General features: G+C 52.3%; 1 protein-coding gene across 1 annotated transcript in view; it reads left to right on the forward strand.

Annotated features, from left to right (window-relative positions):
* The window catches only part of MGAT5B (alpha-1,6-mannosylglycoprotein 6-beta-N-acetylglucosaminyltransferase B), a gene marked incomplete at both ends in the record, with an annotated part of 40,074 nt that extends 32,761 nt beyond the window's left edge, over positions 1-7,313 (forward strand). The window contains 6 exons of the mRNA XM_079544500.1: positions 260-415; positions 824-970; positions 2,043-2,159; positions 5,683-5,757; positions 5,922-6,196; positions 7,115-7,313. Of these exons, the coding sequence (XP_079400626.1) occupies positions 260-415; positions 824-970; positions 2,043-2,159; positions 5,683-5,757; positions 5,922-6,196; positions 7,115-7,313 (969 nt within the window). The remainder of the gene's footprint in view (positions 1-259; positions 416-823; positions 971-2,042; positions 2,160-5,682; positions 5,758-5,921; positions 6,197-7,114) is intronic.
* Positions 7,314-21,342: the final 14,029 nt, after the last annotated feature.

Consider the following 21,342-nt stretch of genomic DNA (forward strand, 5'->3'; position numbering starts at 1 on the left):
AAAAGCCTCCAAAGAAGAAAAATGATAACCCCCTTGATTTTCCAGGTAATAAAACAGGCGTGAGGATTAAACCCAAGTAAGAGCATCTTAGGGACTTGTTAGGTGGGATGTGAGGCTGTTACATCCTCACATCCCTTCACACACCCATCCACATCCCAGCTCGATAGCCCTGGTTTTGCAAACCCCCTGCACTCAGTGTGCTGCAATCCAGCAGTCTGTATCCTTAATACTGGCATTGGGGTGCTGTTTCCTTCTGCAGGGCAAGGAGAAATTCCTGACCATCCTCAACAAGTACATGGAGATCCATGGCACTGTGTACTACGAGACGCAGCGGCCGCCGGAGGTGCCAGCCTTCGTCAAGAACCATGGGCTGCTGCCACAACATGAGTTCCAGCAGCTGCTGAGGAAGGCGAAGGTGGGCTGCTCCCCTCCTTGTGGGGGCATGGGAGCTTCTCTGTGCAGGGTGGGTGTGATGCTGGTAGCTATGGGTGAGCATTGCAGCTTCCACAGCTATGAGCACCCCACTGGGCCGTGAGTTGTAAAGCTTCCCTCTGATGTGGAGTAGCTTCTGAGCACATTTAAGTTATGGGATGCTGAGCTGCATAGAGCTGCTTGCACAGAGTGGCTTGCTGCACAGAGCAGCACAGGGGATGCTGTTGGTCAGTGGGAACATTTCCTGTAGTGCTGGGGGATAATGATGGGTGATTTGGGTCACTGGGAGCCTTTCCTATAGGGCTGGTGGGTGATTTGGAGCCTCTCCTATGGGGCTGGGGACTGATGGGTCTGCAGCTCCACATCACCAACCTGGGTTTACTCCCCACAGCTCTTCATCGGCTTTGGGTTCCCCTACGAGGGTCCAGCCCCACTGGAGGCCATCGCCAATGGCTGTGTGTTCCTGCAGGCGCGCTTCAACCCCCCCCACAGCTCCCTCAACCACGAGTTCTTCCGTGGGAAGCCCACCTCCAGAGAGGCAAGTGCTCGGTGGGGGGGGAAAAGCACCCAAGTGAGACCTCTGGAGAGATTTTCTCCAAATCCCAACATGTGAATGTATCATCTCAACGTGCATCTGTTGGATGAAAGGGGCTCTGCTGGGGGTTGCAGAGGGGGAGAGTGGTGCAGGGATGCTCACAGACCCCCCTCCAAAATCCAGTGCTCATTCCCTTCCGACTGTGCTGATCCATGCACATCCCTGAAATAGGGATGTGGAATAGGGGCTGCTGTTCTGCTGGTGCCTGAACCCCCTCAGCCCATTGCATTTTTGTAAAATGAGGAGGATATGGGGACCTCAGCAGTGCTGCAGGAGTATGACACCCCTCCCAGTCTTGCCCATTGCTGGGAATTCAATCTAAGCGAAGCTGGAACTCTTTAAAAGTTAAAGGGTTGAGAAAATTGCTTCTTTTATTATTAATGAAGTGGATAAAGCGGCACAGTTCTCACTCCCTGAGCTCGGCTGGGCTGTGCCACACTGTCCCCAATGGCTCCCAGGGTTCTGAAGTGCCCTGGGGTGTTCATGTGGAGGATGGGAGGAGGTGCTCACTGCTGGCTACAAATGGGAAGGGAGCTCAAGCGGGACAAAAAGAAAAGCATGCATGGCTCTGCTCCTAGCGGGTTCTCCTGCTTTGCAGTGCCTTCCAAGACAGCTCAGCATCCTCTCTCCTCCTGCCCCCAGGGCTCTAGGTGCCTTTTAGCAGTGTGAGGCTGGAAAAGCAGCATTTGGTTTACCAAAAAGGAGTGATTTCCCCCCAAACTGCTCAGTGAGAGGTGGGTGGTGGAGCATTGACATAGCACTGGTGATGCAGTGATGCAGCTTCCAGCACTGCCTTTTCTGGCGACCAACCTTTCTGTGCCTTCAGCAGCGATGGATTTGCTGTCGTTTCTGGAGCTGTGATGTCGTACTTCCACAGAGCTTTGCCATTTTGGGTGGTTTGCCTGGTTCAGGTTATGGTTACCTGAATTAGGGGGCTGGGGGGTGGAGCTGGGAGCAGAGCATCCCAACCTGCAGCAGTTTCACAGCCGGAGGCTGCAGCTGTGCTGTGTTATAGGTGTCCTCCCAGCACCCCTACGCTGAGGACTTCATTGGGAAGCCACACGTGTGGACTGTTGACTACAATAACTCCGAGGAGTTTGAAGCTGCTATCAAAACAATCCTGAGGACCCAGGTGAGAAGGGCTCCCCAAAATGTGAGCCTCTGTGCCGTGCCAAGGTGAGAACAGCTCTCATCTCCGCTTTGCTGCTCTTGGGATGAGCCGTGCCCTCACCGTGACGGCCGTGCGCAGGTTTTGGGGTGATGATGCTGGTGGGGTGAGCACACCAAACCGAGCAGCTGTGCGGTGAGGAAATGTGGAGTCAGTGTGGATGAGGTCACGTAGGTGCTTAGCCGTGATCTCCGCTGTTAAAAAAGGAAAGGTAACAAAAATAAAGAAGGGTTGTGAGGAAGCTGTGCTGCAGGCTCATCGGCTCCATCTCCGGATTTCTCCCCGTTCCCACGTCAGCTGCTCATACAAATGCAGTTGTGGTGCAGACACAACACATCCTTCCTCCTTTCCTTAATTAACATCTCCTACGTCGCTGAGAGGAAGGGGGAGAGCAGGGATGAGGCAGCAGCACAGAGAATGTGGCACCAGCCTGGGGTTGCACGGCTGTGGGGTTTTCTGGGCATTTTGCTTTGCAGTGTAGCACCTACATTGGAAATATGGCTTCATGGTCTATCGAATGATGTCTCCACGGAGCAGGGAAGCCTCCCAGGACCCTTGTTTTGGAGGATCCCCATTGCTTTGCTGCTGCTGGCCATGCCCCTGTAGGGGCTGCCAGGACGTCCAAGCCTTAATTCACCCCAAATGAATACAACCCAGAGCAGCGTGCTGTAACAGCTCTGCAGGGAGATGTTCCCATGCACCAAGAGGTGCAGTGGGGTCAGCCCACCACTCCCCTCTGCCCTTTGCTTTTTTAAAGGCCATCTATATATCCTCTGCAAGCAGAGCAGGGAGCGAGCGGAGCAAGTGTCAGCATCTGCCTGTTTGTTTGTTTTTAACATAGATATCTGTATAGAGATGCTGTCAAAGCAATTAAGACTAAAAGTTCACCCACCTTACAGCTTTAAAAGCCTCATTATTGGCTTTGGCTTTGGGAATCCCTCGGTATCTTGTTTTTAAAATACTGTTGGTTGCAGCAGGAAATGAGAACAGCTGATGGGTGTTGGGAACGGGCAGCTCAGTGCTCAGCCAGGTGGGAGGAACTGTTTTCTGCCTCCTTTTTTCCGGTAGCAAAGCAGGGCGTTGTGTTTTCAGACTGTTTGGCAAATCTCTCCTTCAGAATAATCACCAGCCATTTATTTCTTTTGCTCCGAACATTGCATTGCACCATTACTGAAATGAAATAATGTGTTTTTGTTTCCCATCTGCGTGTCTTTGCTTGGAAATGCCCTGCTAGGGAAACTTCTATCTGAAATGATGCATTTCCCTTTGCCTCACCAAACCAAACAGATTGCCTGACCTGAAACAAAGCATTTTTCTCCATTGGGAATTAAAAACTGACCTGAAACTGGTTTTACTCTTTTTCCTTTTCCTTTCTTTCCTTCCTTTTCAGTTTCCCTTTTCCATTTTCTCTTTTCCCATTTTCCTCTCCTCTCCCCTTTTCCCCTTTTCCTTTTTTCCCTATTCCCCTTTACTCCTTTTCCCTTTTTCCCCTTGTCCCCTTTTCCTTTCCTCCCTCCTTTTTCTTTTTTTTTTTTTCCTTTTTCTTTTTTCCTCTCCCATTTTTCCTTTTTCCCTTTTCCTCATGCCACTAAAAACCACCAACCACGCACCTTTGGCTTTGCACCTTCAAGGCAAATCTCAGCTGAGCACTTTCAGGAGGCTGGATTGCCACCCCCTGCTGTTGTGCCAGTGAGGAATTGCAGTTCTTTGCCAGAGGTTGGGGTGAGAAGGGCAGAGAGGTTTTCAGGCACAGCCATTTCTCAGCCTTCAGCTCTTTCCATTTGTCCCAGCACAAGCCATTTAACAGACCCAATATTCTGGTGTAGCGAAGGGAGAAGGCATCATTATATTAAAGTCAAATATACAGGAATATAATGGAAAATTATACATTTCAGCCTATGCTTGAAAGAGTGGCATATTAAACATCACAGCGAAAATAGCTGGTTCAAGTGCTTCCAGCCCGCTGCCAGAGGGCAGCTGACAATTGCATTATTTTTCTGCTCCTTACTTAGGGATTTTTTTTCTTCCTTTTCCTTTGGAAAGAGGGAGGCAGTTCTGCGATACCCAATGGGGTCTGGAAAAAAAAACCCAAAGCACCTGTGCGTTTTGCATTGCATTCCTCACTGATGCATGCAGGAGAGGGGTGCAAAATCCCTTTGCAAGAAAATGGCAGAGCATCACCCTGTGCAAAGCTCCTCAGCACTGCTGTCGTGAGTGCAGGGGTGAAAGGCTGAGCACTGCAGCCCCAAAGCTGCAAGACCTGGCCCTGGTTAACTGAGCAGCATCAGTGCCTGTCACTGTGTCAGCACCAATTACACTGCACACCTGTAATGAGACAGAGCAGCTGCGATTTCCAGCCTTGCTGAGATCTCAGGTGGGATATTTATGGTGGAGAGATGCTTAGAGGGATCTTGTTGGCAGGCTGAGCCTTTTGGAGCTTGGCTCTGACAGGTGCTTCAAAGGAGACAGCTATTTTGGAGGTGCAGAAAATAGAAGCAGCAGTGTTTTCCGGATGAATTATCTGGGGTATTTTTTACTTACCATCCATCTTTTTCATAAAGCTCTGCAGAGATGCAGAGGGGAAGGCGGCCTCCAGAACCTGCCCAGCCCATCCCACAGGGGATAGAAAATGAGGGGAGATGTGGGGATGGCGATGCTGCAGGGTTTGGTGATGCTGTGGAGTTGGGGATGCTGCGGGGTTTGGGAACGCTTTGGAGGAGTTGATTTCGACACCGGGACACAAGGGCAGCTCTCAGGAGGGAGGTGTGATGTGGAAGAGCGGGTGAGGACCAGCAGTGTTTCATAACCCATGCTATAAATACACTGGTTGTTGAAGTGCTGCTGGCTCTGCATAAATAGCAGGTAGGAACGTGGGGCTGCGGGGGACATATTTGCTCCACAGTCCCCACAGCCCTGTGTTGGCCACCAGCACCTGCAGGGGGATGGGAAATGCTGCCAGAAATGGCTTGCTTGGGAAACTGGGGTGTGGAGCAAGGTGACTGCATTTGAACCTATTGAGGTGAGTTGAACCCCATTTAATCCTTCACCCTCTTTCTCTTAAAACTGTTCTTGCTTGCAGAGCTCTTGCAGTCCTCATTTTCTTCCAAAGAGGAATGAGGGATACCACGCTGAGTTCCCAGCCCCACAGGGGGTCCGATCCCTGCAGTGCCCTCACATGGTTCTTGCTATTTTTAGGGGAGGGAGATGAACTCATTCAGGAGCAGAACGACTTCGCTCCACGTCTCTCTGCCTGATGGTGGATGAAGGGCAGGAGCATCACCCACTTGGCCAGTGATAGGAAACGCAGTGATAATGGGAAATGCATCCCATCCCTGGCTTTGTGCTTTGGGTGCTGAGGAGCATGCAGTGGTGATGTGATGGGAAACATGCCATGGGCTTCGGTGCCTCAAGGTGCTGCTGTCAGAGCTGGAGCAGGGCAGGGCTTTGCCTGCTTCTTGCTTCAGTGCTGTGCTCTTCCCCTGCACAGGTGGACCCTTACCTGCCTTACGAGTACACCTGCGAGGGGATGCTGGAGCGGATCCATGCCTACATTCAGCACCAGGTTGGGCACCATCCCTGCTATGCTGGGGGAGGAATGGGCGAAATGCTGGGGAGGAACCGCTGGGCCTGTGAGGTGTCCCCGCCAGGGATGCTGAGTCCTGCCGAGCCCCACACCTGCACATCGCCCTTCCCCTGCCAGCACTGACCTATTCCCTTCCCTTCCAGGATTTCTGCACCATGCCATCCCCTCCACCTCCTGCCAAGGCCCAGAGCCCCGCTATGCAAAGCCCTCCGAGCCCTCTGGCCCTGTCTCCCAACGCCACCCACCTGGTGTGGTCCCCGAGCGCCCGCCGGGACCCCCACGCCTGGCCGCCAGCAGACTCCCTGCAGGTGTGGCTGTCAGAGGGGCAGCATGCCTGCACCGAGACGTGCCGCCGCCGTGGGCTGGTGTGTGAGCCCACCTTCTTCAGGTTCCTCAACAAGAAGGAGGTGTTTCTGCAGTGAGTGTCCTCAGCGGGGCGGTGACACCTGGGGGGGCTGCTGGAGGGGGCCCCCAATCTCCAGTTCTGTATCCCCAGCTCCCCTTGTCCTCGTGTCCTTTGTCCCCAAAAGCCCCTTGCACCCACGGCAGCCCCATGCTTGCTCCAGCAGCTCTGTGCTTCCACAAGCAGTGATGGCATTGGCATTTTGCTGCTGTCCCGCTTCCACCCCGCTTCTCTCCACCTCCCGCCTGCTCTCTCCCTTTCTGTCCTTTTTACATCTTTCTCTCTGAAAACTGCATTTTGAACACACAGCGGTGAAGTTTTAATAGAGTATAAATCTGCCACCAGGCTCCTGGCAGTTCTGTGAACAATTAAGATGCCAACATTACCATTTTCGTCACGCCGGCCAGGCAGGCGATTGGAGCCCTGGTGACAGCTTTATAGGATGAATTAGGGCCAGGGCTTGTGTTCCCTTTGTGCCCCCCATCCCTGGAGCCGAGGTAGCCATGGATGGGCTGAGGGAGCCGTGGAGGCATAGAGCAGGGGCAGCTTTTGCTTCCCCTGGGGTTTTTGTGGGTGTGTGTGTCCATTTTGCTGATCCAGGGGACATCTGAACATTCACTGAGGTTGGGTGCACTTCCAGGGGATGGCATCTGCTTGTGGAAGCATGTGCAGAGCAGGCAGACCTCTCTGGGCAGGGTATAACATTCTTAGTGGGGATGTCCGTGGTCCACTCGAGGCTTGGGTTGATTGCATGGGGCTTGGGGTTTGATGTGGAGTCAAAGGGTGCCAAGCACTCACGGATCCTGTATCCAGCAAAGGTCCAACCCAAGGCTTATCACATGGAAAAGCAGGTTGAGCATCACCTTTAGTGAAGTACCTGGCAGCCTCCCCGCCCTGGAACAGCAGCCTCCCCACCTTTCTTTTCCTTCCCAGGCTCAGCATCACCTGCGACAGCACCGAGTACGAGATGAACCATCTCTACCCGGCAGTGGCAGAGAACGTTCACGAGTGCTACCTCCAGAAGGAGCCGCTGCTCTTCAGCTGCGCGGGGCACAACACCAAGTACCGGCGCCTCTGCCCCTGCCGCGACTACCGCGAGGGCCAGGTGGCTCTGTGCAGGGACTGCTTGTGACTCGGCCCCGTGGCGGTGACGCACCGTGTGCCGCCGGTGGCTTTATCTCAAAGCTCGTGCAATAGCTGGGGAGGCAGGACGGGATGCGTGCCGAGCCGGGGGAGCTGGGCTGCAAAAAGCCACGTCCCGATGGTCGGTTCCATTTTCCTCTTGAGGCGCATCGTCCGTCCGCATCCGAACCCACCTGGACCGTGTTGGTGCTGGGATGGGGGTGGCGGGGAGAGGAGCTGGAGGGGATCACCCTTCCCTTCTTCCATCCACGGGATGAGCCACCAGCAGACTGCAGTTTCAGGGTTTTCATTCTCTTGAAGCATCCGAGGTTGTTTTATTTATTTATTTTCTACCCCCCTCCTTCTCTCCTTCCCTCCCCCCCTTCCCAGAATGAGTGGTGAATTAAAAGGGAACAAAAAACACCCAGCCCTTCTTGTGAGGAGTTATTGGGCTGTGCTGGGGGGCCCTTCCTTGGCCGGGGAGGGCAAAACCTGAGGGCAGAGGCTGCAATGGGTGCAAGCAGCAGGGGCTCGGTCTGCAGCACAAGGCTGGAGCTGAGCAGTTCTGCGTGGGGCTGCAGAGGGATGCTGGGCTCAGGGCTGTGCACCATTGTGTAGGTGGTGGCACGGTGCTCCTCCTTGCTTGAGGCAGGAGGAGGTGCTGCAGCAGCTGGTATGTTACTGGCATGGAGCGAAGGTGGGGGCAGATGTAAGGCAGAGCAACTGCAGCAGCAACGTTGGGCCTGCATCCCCCCAGTGCTGCAGCCCCTGCCTTCCCAACCAGCTGTGAGAAAAGGTGAGCTCCAGGCCAAGAGCTCCAGGCAGCAGCTTCACTTCTTTAGCTTCTCTTTAAGCTCATAATCTTTTAGAGAATTGTTTGGTGCTTCTTGTGATTCCTTTCCTGGCTTAGTGGGACCTGTGGTGAGCAGGCTGGTTGGGTTTGGGAGGTTCTCATGGAGCGGTGCTGCAGGATCAGTGCTCAGCCCTCCTGCTGCTCAGGAGTGGGCTGCACAGCTGCGAGCTGCAGACTGGGCACTTGTACCACGCATGGAATAACCCCTCATCCCAGCCTGACGGTGTCATCTGGGAGCACTGTCCCCACCTGGCTCCGGGTGACAGAGCAGGGGTTCAGCAGAATGAATGGAGCCCCATTTTGGCACCAGGCTGCTCTTGCTGTCCCCCAGCCCAGAGCCAGTGCTGTTATCCAGGAGCCATTTGTCACCTTCAGTGCAACGCCGTGCAGGCAGCTTCCAAACAGCCGGTGACGCCGACAAGGGAAAGGATTGATTAAGTAATTTGTGCGTCTTGCAGCAGGCGTGTGTGTAAATAAAAGCTGTGGAAGCCTCTCTTTGCAGAGATGAACACCAATCCTTTGTGCCTTTCCCTGGCACTTTTCATCTGGTAGTGCATTGGCATCAGGGAGGTCACCATCCCTGGAGGTGTTCCAGCACCGTGGAGATGTGGCACTGAAGGATGTGGCCAGTGGGCATGGTGGGGAGGGTTTGGGGTTGGACTGGAGGATGTTATCGGTCTTTCCAACCTCAAAGATTTAATTCTTTGATTCTATCTTGGTGTTAAAGCAACTGCTTGCCCACACTACTGCAGGGCTGGGGCAGCACAGGCCAAGCACTGGGGGCATGGCAAGAAGCACACTCCCAGTCATTTAGCCCCCAGTGCCACAAGGACCAAACAAAACCTGCTTTATCCCAAGAGCAGGATCCCATAGCTGGCTCCGGACAGCTCTCAAGGCAGCAACTACAGTCCAGCAGCCAGGTGCCATCAGCCCCTGTTACCACTGTCAGGGCTGTTCTCTACAAGCTAAAATAGGAGCTAGCTCACTCACTCTGGTTGCTGTCACCGTGAATAGCGACGTGATGGGGAGCTGGTGTGATCCAGGGGTCCACATTCAGATGATGGTTGCAGCAGTGCTCTGGGTTATCCAGCATCCTGGGCAGCACTTCTGTCCATCAGGATGGGAGACCTGAGCACGACGCAGGCATTAATTTCATGTTTTATCACATAGGAACATGGAAGAGATGCAGAGGGAAGCTGAAGCGCTGCCGTGTGAAAGAGATTCTAATTACCACGGCTAATTATCAAGAATAAATTCCCAGCAGGGAGGTGCAGGTGGGGGGAAAAGAAAAACTGTCAGGAGAGAGAATAAAATCAAACAATTGGAAATGCCATGGGGAGATGTCAGTGCGGGCCTGGTGCCTGGGGATGGGTCTGCTCACCCTAAATGTGGCATGGAGGCAGCAGGGTGGCTTTGGGGTGCTGTGATTTACCTGAAGAGGAACTGCAGGCACCTCTTCCCATACAGTGGGCTACTGGGCTTCGTGAGGAGCTTTGGGTTTTGCCCAAATTGCCCAGGTTTTTGCCAAAATGGGTGCCAGGGACAATTTTTGGGATGAGGTGTCCCCAAGCAGTGTACCGCTGTTGGCTCAGCAGCACGTCCTACCAATGCCCAGCTGCATGGAGCAGCCGTCTGGGCTGTCAGTCACCCCAGGATGGAGGGAATAGGGCTGCTCCATTTATCAGGGGCTTTATTAGGAAATCGTTAAGCAGCTTTTCCCTCCCAATCCCCCGCTTATCAGCAGCCAGGTGAAACGGCAAATTGCATCCCGATGTGGACAGTCCGGGGAAGAGAAGCCCATTTATTTCCCCTTATGGGTTTATCGCTAGATCAAGGGGCTGCTGAAGATGTAAGCAGCGTTGTTTATTTCCCCAGGTGATGGATTCAGCTGCCACGCAGCTCCGTTAAGCACGGCACGCCGCCTGACAGTGATGCCTAATGGACCCGCGCTCTGCGCTGCTGGCTCGTGTCTTTCAAGGTCTTGCTTTAATTGAGTCCTGTCTCCCCCGTGTCGAGCCTTTTTTTTCTTTTTGGGAGGCCTTTCTTATGATGTTTTCCCCCCCCTTTTAGAAAGACTTCCCAAAATACACCAATGCATTGGATCTCCTCTCTCCTTGCCTCACCCTTCGGCAAAGCAGAGCCCTGGGGGAAGTTAACAAATTGAACATCTGTCCTCAGAGCAACTGACTGAAAAGAGCAATGCAATCTATGGCTTTTTTTTCCCTTTCTTTCTTTTTCTTTTTCTTTTTCATTTTCTTTTTCTTTTTTTTTTTTTTTTTTGGCAGAATTTGTGGAGGGAGCGAAAACCCCTTTTTAAAGCTGAGTGTTCCCTTTCTTATCAGGTGGAGCCATCCTTCCCAATGACACCCATTGTGGCTCGTTAATGGAAAGCCATTAAAACTCTGGATCAATATTTTCTCAGGAGAGATAGGGCCCTATTCAATGCCATTTCCCAGGAAAGCAAAGAAATACCAATGATCCACGGGCAAAAAGGAGCAGAACCGCTGAGGATGCAGCTGTGCCCCAGCACTATGTGGGGGATGGAGTGTCCCCAGCCGTGGGACCAAACTGTTTGGAAAGGGGGAAAAATTGAAGGGAGGTCCTTATTTTCAGCTCCTATTTGGAAAGAGAGCGACCAGATCTCTCAGAATTTCTGTAAATACAAGCCAGAAAGCAGGAAACTGCAATCTGCCCTAATTTATTTCCTTTCATCTGAGGATTCAAGGCATCCAACAGCATCTCTAAGAAACAAGTAGGGGCTTTGCAGCTTGCATGGAAGTGCAGTCAGTTGGGGTTTTGCTTTGCTGAGTGTTGCATTGCAGCTCTCCCCCATCTGATCTGCTCCTGACTTCCCACCCCATGTCCTTGTTTCCTCCTGAAGGTGATGTCCATGCTCTTTGCCACAGTGCATCTGGCTCAGCCTCACCGAGCATGGGGGGTTGTTGATTTAATCCATTAATTGCAGGAATTAATTTTCATGAGATGTTGAGGAAAGTAATAGGAAGAGCTGCAGGCTTCTTGCTGGGCGCGGGGTGGAGGGAGAGGTGCCTGACTGCCACTGGGGCATCGTTTCTATATTCACAGCCACCAAAAGCAGTGCTAATGGACAAGCCCAGCAGTGATGTCCTCACCCAAAGTGCCCCATGCCCTCCTGGTGGTGTGAGGGCTGAGGAGCAACAGGTTGGTAAGAGAAATCTGGGAGGCAAGAGATTTCCACGCTTAATTAACTTATCAAATTAATCCTAATTAGAAACTCTTAATTGGGATGATGGCTGTTAATCATCTTTTCACCCCAAGCAACAGCCTCACTATCTTAACTTCATCATGAAATCCGAGGGCACGGAGCTGTGCAGCCTGAGCACAAGCAAAGCCCCATAGGATTTTGAGTCCCATTGCAGGGTCTGATCCCATCCATGGTGGGGGACGGGTGGGGAGCACAGCCCCCATGGCCCAATATCACCACTGCTTTGGCTGTAGCAGCCCAGAAGAGAAAGGTGCTGCCCTGGGTGAGCACACACTGCACTCCAGCATCTCCTCCCAGGGCTGGCACCAAGGGAGGTCTGGTATAAGTGCTGCTAAATGGGAGAATAAGGCCCAGTGATGCTGGCATTTCCCTGTTGGTGATTGGCTCAGAATCCTCAGCAGGACAGTAGAATAAAATTCATCTGCATCTGCCATGCATCATTTTTACAAATCTCTTCTCCTTCTCCGAGCAGAGGGATGCTGTGCAACATGGCGTGGAGAGAGAGCTGAGTATCCACACACCTGTCAGCAGCAGGAAGGCGCTGGGAGGAGTGTGAGGGGGTGGCAGCAGGAGGGAAGATTGGTGCTGTGTCCTGATGGGTTAGGAGAGCATCCAGCCCCTGTGTGGGCAGCAGGATCATGTCCACGTCCAACCGCTCGGCCAAATGCAGGAGTTGCACTGTTTGCTGCTGGGGAAGTTGGGGGGATGCTCTCCATCAGGGGGAGCTGCTATGGGAACCCCTGTGAACCCCCCAGCGCTGTAGATGGGGAGGGGGAAGCCTTGTTGCCATGGTAATTGGTGAGCCAGTATAGAGCCTGCTGCCATGGGAACCGGTGGGGGACTGCATGGGACCATCCCATGGGGCTGTCCCTATGATGGGGACGGTGTGCGGGTCCCTGCAGCTTGGGACTGGTGAGATGCAGGGCTGCTGAGCCCTGCTGCGTCCTTCAAACAGGCTCTGTGGGGGGGGGGAGGCTTTGTGGGGGGCACAAACCCCAAAGTGGGGAACTGAGCATCCCAACCTGTAAGAGCATGCGCTGGTGGGGAGTAGAGCCAAGGGATGTCTCTGGTGCTCAGCAATGCAAATTGTGCAGAACGATGAACTGAGGGCAGAAATGTGGCACGAACTGCTGCCGAAGGGACACCCAGCAGCGCTGGGGAGGCAGTGGGGCTGAGCTGCAAATAGCACTGAGTGGCTCTTCCTCCCCACCCAGGGCCATAGCACACCTCCTGTTTGGGCTTTGTGGCTGTTTGCCTTCCCAGAATATCTCTAAGGGCTGCTGGAAGCCATCGTCTCCATCAGGATGTCCTCATGCTGACACGTCCCCATTTCTGCAGAGCTGGGGATGCTCGCAAATCCTGAGCCTCAGCATCTCTGCTTGTGATGGGATAAAGCAGGAGGGAAGGGAGGGCTGGGAGCACGCAGGACATCATGGGGAGAGGAGGAAGATCCTGTGCCATGCCAACAACCTTGAGATGCCCTTTAATTTTTAATGTTCCAATAAAACAGTAATTACAAACACTGCAATTTGAGTTTTCGAGTAGAAAGTATTAACATCCCAGGGTTTAATTATTCAAGAGAAATTAATGAAAGGAGGGCTGGATGCTGCTAACTGTCTCAGCTGCTCCTTGTGGGACTGGCATTGATCCCTTTGCAGGGAGCAGAGCTGGGGATGATGGAGCTCAACCCCTGCCAAGGGCTGCAGGCTGGGGACAGTGATGTGTTGCTGTCCTTTAGGGTATATGTGGGGAAACTGAGGCATGGTGAGGCTGCAGAATGTTTTATGGGGCTACAGGGGAAGCTGAATTGGGGCTTTCTCTCAGTGCACATAGGTCTGTTAGACCTGCAGCCTTAGCTGTGTTCTGAATTCCCTGGGAAGATTTCAGTCTCACTTTTAATTACTCTGACGCAGTGCAGCATGGTCCAGAAGTACCTTTACAGAGGAATGGGGCTATTGAGGTTGAAAGTGCTTTCAGAGCTGTTTAAATATAGCAAAAAAAAGTTGGCATCTTGGCAAAGCACATGGATCAGGGCTGTCATCTCCTCCCTGGTGTCACCTCATGGCCATGGGACCCAATGGGACAGCAACAGGAGGGCTAACTCATGTCCCACGCTATAGGGGGCATTGCTGGGGGCAAGGCAGGCTTTCACCAACTGGCATCCCATAAGGGCTCCGGGAAAAGCAAGTTTGGTTGGGAAAGCAAGTTGCTGCTGCTACTCAGAGCTGATTTGGACAATTTCATCAAGAAGGAAACCTGCCTGCAGCAAGACAGTGAGGAAATAGCAGCGGGCAGGGCTCCTTATGAAGTGGGAAAGGGAACTGTCAGTGCGGTGGGGCTGTGTGGCAGTGGGATGCTGCTGGGCCTGGTGGGGATGAGTGCAGACATTTCTCCTTCCCGTATCTTAGGCAGAGCATCAGCAGTTCCCTGGATGGGACCGGCTCTCCTCTGAGTTCTGTCAGCTGACCAGGAAATACCTCCCATGTGGCTTACGTGTGGAGCATGGATGAGACAAGGCATCCCATTTAAAGGACTTGATTCATTTGTTCTGACACTGCTGGCCCAGGTGAGATCTTGATGGCTGTGCAGGGAGACCGCGTGGATCTCCGCTGCGAATCATTCGGGGCATTTTATTTAGGGCTTATCTTTGATTTCACTTCGGTAGATTATAGAGACAAAAAGCCATCCCACGGCTCCTTATTCCAGAAACCTGCCCAAGTGAGGTAGTTGGAAGCTGTCAAGATGATTTTCCACTTTTGCAAAATAATCCCTCAGAAGTGACCTAGATTTTGTGAGGCTTGCCGAGAGCAGGGTGTCAGAGCAGGAGATGGGGCTGGGAAACCTGGTTTTTCTTTTAGATTTACACCTGCACCTTGCCCTGCTCCTGTGGGATCCATTGGAGCGCCGTGGATGTTTTAGTGGGAGGTGGAGGCATGTCCCCATGTGGGGGGAAATGGGAACAGCGCAACAGGACTCTCCCCATAGCCCCTGGGATGAAGGATTTTCCCTTTGAGTGGAACTGGGTGATGCTGGTGCCTACGACAGCACAGGGACTTCAGCTGTGAGCTCACCCATTGCAGAAACACGTGCTTTGCTTGATCCTCTGTGCGTAACGGCACAGCTTGACCCAGGAGCGTGGGTCCTGTGGGTGCATGGAAGAAAAAAGCACAGCCATAAGGATTTGTTCAGTGAGTGTCAGGAAGATGTTGCAGGGTGCAGTGAAGCCATGCAGTGTGCCATGCTGCTGCCCACCTGAGCATGGCCAGGTCGCACTCCCCAGGCAGGAGATGGAGCTCTGCCTCCAACCAAACAACACCCAGCGTGCAGCCAGGGTTTCGCTCCATGCTGCTGCAATGCAAGCAGTCAACTTGCAAAGACAGGGGTGGGAAGAGAGAAAGCAGCTGGGTGAAAGCACGGCCTTTGCCAGCACTGCTTCTATTTATGTTTCCACTGGGTCAACAATAATCCCACCACAGCTACAAGCACATAAAAATTGATTCTTTTGTGAAGAGGTTGATGGATTCGTTGGTCAGGGCACTCGCTCTGATCCCGCTGCCCTCTGGACAGTGCTGAAATTTATGAAGATGCTGTGCATTCCTTTGCAGAGGGCTGAATAGCTTCTGGAAAAGAGAGCAAATGCTTTTAGCTCAGGTCCTGGGCTCAGGCCAGACCTGAGGTGCTCATAATGGAAATGCTGTCACAGCTTGATGCACTGACTGAGCACCTGGTGGAAAGACAGGGACAACCCAGGGGAGCTCAGGTGCACACAATGCCAGGATCCACCCCTTCCCAGCCTTCATTTAAGGATTGGCAGTGGAGGTGAGGGTATCTTGCTGAAGATCTCTGCATACTTGAGGTCTTCTGAAGGTAAGCAGCTTTTTTTTCCTTTATTTCCATAACTACAGCTGTTGCATTTGAGCAAATCCTCACTTGCTGCAGCCTAGGCCCTTGCTGCTCTGCTGTCATTGCTGTGCTTTCCATTATGTTACAGTGCTGCTATAAATAAGGGCAGAGCTCCATCCCATGCAGTCGTTAGCCTCCCCTTGCCAGGGGGAAGTGGGTTTTGCTTTGCTGTGTGGCTCATTGTCCTGTGAGTGTCCTTACACTGCTTGGAACGGCTTTGTCTTCAACAAGTGGTAGGAAGCTGCCCACCAAGGCCCACATATTTTTTTCAGCTTTATCCTCAGTGCTATTAAACCCTCAGTGCTATGGGATTGGAGACGTTTGCAGGGCAGCAGCAGTGCAGATGGGGGTTGTGTACAAGCCATCATATCCCAGTGAGTAGTTTGTGCCCTTTTCATCTCCCTTCTGGCTAAGGAAGCAGCCTAGGTGTGCTCCAAAGCCATTTCTTTGAGTCCAGCCGTGTATCTCCATCACACTGAGTGCATTGCACAAAGTGCTGCCCTACAAAGGGATGCAGGTTGGAGAGGGATGGGCTGTGGAGATATGCCAGCAGAACCAACCTGGGGCTTTCTAACAATTGTGTTTGCATTGAACAAAGGCTTTTAAAAGCCTTTCAGAAAGCAGCAGGCTCCTTCTGTGTAATGCAGTGGGTTTTATCACAAAACAGGGATGTGCAGAATTGCTGGCTGCAGTGCTCAGGAAGCACTCAAGACTCACCCTCTCTGAATTTCTCTGAATTCTCTCAGTGTTTCTCTAAATTGCAGAGTGAAATGGGAAACCAGCGAGCTTGGGCATAGGTAGCATTGTTTGGAAGTGTGGCTGGGAAATATCAGTGCTGTTATGGTGGAGGTGCTGCTGCCTGGCACGGGCACAGCCCCATGATATCTCTGGCATGGGAGGGGGTCCTTCCCAATCCACCTGGACCCCATGTGAATGAAAGCAGTTTTCTCCATCCCTTCCTTGACCCAAACCGGAAGGCCTTTGGACGGGCCCCTTCCCACAGCCCTGCACTGCTGAGCAGAAATCCCACACAAGTCCCGAGGAATAAAGCCACATCCCAGTTGGGTTTGGTCGATGTCAGACCCAAACTGGTGGTGCCCTCTCTGGTTCTCAGTGCACCCCATCACCAAAAGCCCAATGTGTTCATTTGCCATTGGGATGCAGCTCTGTGCTCCCTGCCAGATGGCTCTTGATGGCACTTTAACCTCCTCCTCCTTCCTCCAAGCGGGCACACAGATGGGCTGTGCTCTCCTTCACCTCCTGCCCCAGCTCCCCATGCTATAGCTGCCAGATGGCAGTGAGCAGAGGCTGCTGTGCCCAGTGCTGCTGCCAGCATGTTATGACCACTCAGCCACACATGGAGGGAATGCTATTTCCCATCCATCTCGAGTGCTTGGTGTCATCTGGCATGGCAGCCCACAGAGCCGGGCAAGTTGCTTGAGATGCTGCCTGGATCAGCTCTGCCCTTTGTCATCAGAAAATCATAATGAAAAGTTCCAAATCGAAAGCAATGGGGTTGTGTGAGTGCACAGCAGGGTGCTCGTGTGCAAGGTGGATTCTTTTATTCCCCACCTTCTGCTCTTTTGTATCTTTGGATGGGTTTTGAAAGCAAGCTGGTAGATTCAGGCACTGGGTTTCCCATTGGGAAATGTTAATTGCGAGTGGTGGTGCCAAACTTACTCCTGCTGCCTGGGACAAGCCACAGGACACATGTGGCAGGACACTGAAATCCATGTCCTAGGGTTCTGCTTTTTAGAATTGTAGAACACCTTGTGTTGGAAGGACCCACAAGGAGCATCAGGTCCAGCCCCTGGCCCCACACAGCAGCACCCAAACCCCATGGTTGGGAGCAGGGTCCCAGCACTCCCTCAGCTCCAGCAACTCAGAGCTGTGCCCGCTGCCCTGGGGAGCTGCTCTGTGCCCGCTGCCCTTAGGGCAGAGCCCTTCCCAGATGCAGCTTCATGCATTCCCTCGTTGCTAACTTTGTACATCCAGGACATGCAGCACAGAACAATGATGGGATGGCAGAGCTTACTGCTTCCTTGCAGCTCAGTTCTCACCTCTCACTGCAGAGGTCTGGGGGGAGGCCCACGGTGGGTGGGAAAACAAAATAGTGGTGATGTCAAAAGCAAAAGTTGAGTCTGCTGTGCTGATTTCCCAGGTGAGATCTCTGCCAACATTTAGGAAGGATAAATGGGGTGAATGCAGTAATTAGAGGCATGCCAGCTCCAGCTGGATCCTGCATGGAATGATGGAGGGGCTGAGGTGGGAATTGAGTAATGAAGGATTAAAAAGGAATCAGATCAGTAAATAAAAGCAAAGGCGTGAATCTCTGCCAACAGGTCTAAAGACAGCAGATCTCACAAAAGGAGTTATTTGCTGGCTGCTTTGGAGAGAAGAGATGTCCAGGTACCCGTAGCTCCAACACATCCCATTACCCATGGGGATGCTGTTGGCTCAATTCAAGCCCATCTGCAAGGAAAAGCCAGGAAACCCAGTTATAAGGTGGCAGGAGAAAAGCAGACCCCACATATGTGTGGCTCTGCCCTATTCATCACATTGTCACCTGTCCCCTGGCTTCTCCCGGACTCCAGCAGCCGGGCAGAGGTGTAATGTCCGTGCAGGATCCGGCCCTGAGCTGGCTGCCGTGCTGCCTCTCTTTCCAGTTGCCATAGGAACAGACAAAGGCCTCCAAAGCATCACGGTGGGGTGCACGTCTAGGTCATGCTGTGGAGCAGGCAACCATTTTATAGTGATAATAAATTCAGGGAATTGGGAATTTGGCCGAAGTAGCGCGTGAGAAAAGGACTTGAAAAGGCAGAATGGAGATAAATGAACGAAAATAATTTTATGACAAATGACCATAGTATGTGCCAGACCTAGACGAAATCCCTCTCTGGAGTTCAGTCAAGAGGGTGTGGGAACACAGATTGTAAGGAATGATTTGTCCTCAAAGCATGAAGATAGAAAGGCAAAGGCAGTGCCTTAAAGTGTTTAGGGACTATTGGATTTCAAAACCCTCATTACCTTCAGTCCCTGTGACACCTGGATGAGAATTGTTGCTAGCCAAAAATTTACTGTCCTGCTATTTGCATGCTGGAGTTGGCCAAGAGAGGCAGCCTGCTGAAGGTCTGGGTGCTCTCCATGAGTTCTGGGCATATTTTGGGTGGGCTGGTGCTGGGCAGGGCTGGCAGAAGGCTGCTTTCAGGAGCACTCATCCATGTGTTCGTGTTCTCCTGCAGCGTGGTATGGAGATGTTCCTCATCAGCACAGGTGGTCTTCATTCATTGCCAAACCTATGCAGCAACTTCCCTGCTTGGTTTCCTACATCAGGTGAAGCAAAAGCAAACTCTTTGCTGAAATGTTCTTCACCACCAGCTCAGAGCATCACCCTTCTGGACACCCTCTGCTCCAACAGTAGCTTCCATGCATTGGGTTTCTTTAGTAAGAGTTTGCAAGCAGGAGAACACGCTGGCAGCAGTGTGGGAGCTGATGGCAGTGGTTCTCCAGCGCTGGCATCCCTTTGCTGCAGTGTCCTTGCATGCCCTAATGTCTTTTTAGGGCATGAAAAATGGGTGAAACCACGCACATTAGGTAATCTTTGTGTTTTCCCAACCCTGGGAGTGCTAATGAGGGTGGCTGGGCTGTGGATCCATTCAGATTCACTGCTGGCATGGCACAGCACGATTAACAAAGCCTGCCTGTCTCCCTCCCGAAACCCCCGTTCTGTCCTTCCTCTAATTGCAGCGGGGGTTTGCAGCGTGCTTTAAATCGCCATGTCCTGTTGGCTCCGAGAAGCAGAATTTCTCATGCTGATTTAATCACCTCATTATGTCAAACAAGTTAGAGTTATTTTGAGGCTGGCTAATAGGTGCCAATTTATACCCCTTGGCAGCGTGGGGCTGCACTTAGCCTTAGCACTTGTTTATTGACGAGACAAAGGAAGCCTGGAGCTGGCTGCTTTCTGGTGTAGACAAAGCTCACCCGGGACCCAGGACATCTGTTGCTGGTGCTTTGCAAACACGCTTCTGCTACGGCTTTCTTTCTGATCGTTCCCTATTTGGTTTAACAAGGAGATGGTGGAAATAGCTGAGCGCTGAGTGTGGGCATCACAGGCTGCTGGGACGTGAGGCGATACCTCTGCTGGGAGCAGGAGGATGGTGGTGTCTGAGGTGGAGGATGAAGGGCTGGCTTGCAGGAGGCTGGGATAATCTCCTTGCTGCTAGCTTGTGCAATGCTTTTTAGGTTGAGCCACCTTCCAAGGCTTTGGGCTCATAGGAAAGAAGGATTTTTACCTCAGCATCCTTGGTTTCACCCATTTTCCCACTGAGGCATCACTCTACAGGCTGCTGAGGTTGGTTGAGTTTGATCCCAGTCCTTTTCTTTCCTCCCTTCTTCCTCCCAGCTCAGATTTGGGCATTTTTCTCAAGCAACAAACTGGAAAGGGCAAATGTGGCAAACCCCCAGCAGGGCTGCTTTCCTCCAACTGACTGTGCAGTGGAGAGGTTACAAGCAACTGAGACCCAACAATCACCCTTGAGCTAATCCTATCCTGGGGATTCCCTCTGCATGAGATGCAGATCTCCAGGCATCATCCTGCTCCATCCAAAAGGACAATTGCTGGGGGCAGCTCAAAAGTTGGAGGAAGAGCTTGAGGTGCTGCTGCTCGGGGCTGGGTGGGATGCTGTTGCAGCACTGCCTCCATCATCGCATTGAGGGATGGGGTTTGGAGGGCATGGGGGGTTTGGATGTGATGACATTTGGACCAGACGATCTTAGAGGTCTCTTCCTACATTAATGATTCTGTGATTCTGCAGTTCTATGACCCTGAGCTGATGCTTTGTTTTTCTGCCATGGTCTGAATGGAAAGGAATGCTGACCACCATAGGGTTTGTGGGAATGCAATGCTGGGGAATCCGATGATGGGGCACCAAGGCAGGGCTGTGGCAGAAGCAGAGATGCGCCCTCCCCTCGGCTGCCAAACAGAGCCAGCAGCAGCCGGACCTGTCAGCCACCAGCAGCAGATGTTCTCCTCCCACAGCCAGGCTAATGATTGGCAGATGTTGCTCCCAGAGGAAACGAGGATATTTTCAGCATCTCTCTCTAACAAGGGCTCAGACGGAGCCCCTGGGCAGCAGAGACTGCCTCTTGCTCAGACCCAGCACTCTGCAAATTCCCTTTTCCATCTCGCTCCATCAGCTCTTGGAGGGTTCAAAGCCACCGGGGCTGGGAACTTTGTGCAATGCCTTGCAGCACTTCCTTTCCACGGGATGGGGAAGGGACGAGTCTGCTCTGCTCCAGGTTTTGCTTTGTTCTTGACAGCATCTCCAGCTGCACATGAAGTCCGCTGCTATTTCGAGGTCCCTCTCCTTCCCCTCCATCCCCAGGGGCTTCTAGCTGAGCAGCAGAATAGAAAATGACAGATTATTGCTGCATCTCGCTGAGCCTCTCTCTCGCACGTAAAAGATGGTCCGTTTTGCTCACAAGCATTTTGAAAGGGAGTCAGCACAGGAAGGAACTGCACTTTTTCCAACCCTTTGTGCTTTTTGCTGCCCTGGTATCTCCCCAGGATGCCGCCTTGGCTGCGGTGCCCCAGGTCCCACTCAAGTCCCACACATCCCCCTGGACATTTCCTATCTATTCCCCAGAGCCTGAGAGCAGCACAAAGAGCTGTGAGCCCTGGTAGCATCCTGCTTGATCTGCTTACCAGCTCTAATCTTGCTTCTCATTCATACGTCTTATTTATTCCTCTTGGGTGACAACCATTAATCTGCAGCTGTACTTCTTTTACCCTACACTTGGCAACCTTTTTTTGGCTGAACGGGTGCAAGTTTACTTAGGCAGTTATGCTGCTGGATGTGTATTTACAGGGATTCTTCATTTCTACATTTGATTATGTTGTGTTATAGGGAACGATGCATTTCTTTTTTGTGAGAGTCTTATTAATTTTAGACTCGCTACTTGCGTCGTGGTCCATTTGGACTGAAATTGGTTTTCAATTTAAAACAGCTAAAAACCAGCATCAAAGATGGCTTTTAT

Source organism: Tetrao urogallus, assembly GCF_951394365.1.
Source record: "Tetrao urogallus genome assembly, chromosome: 18".
NCBI classification, from domain to species: domain Eukaryota; kingdom Metazoa; phylum Chordata; class Aves; order Galliformes; family Phasianidae; genus Tetrao; species Tetrao urogallus.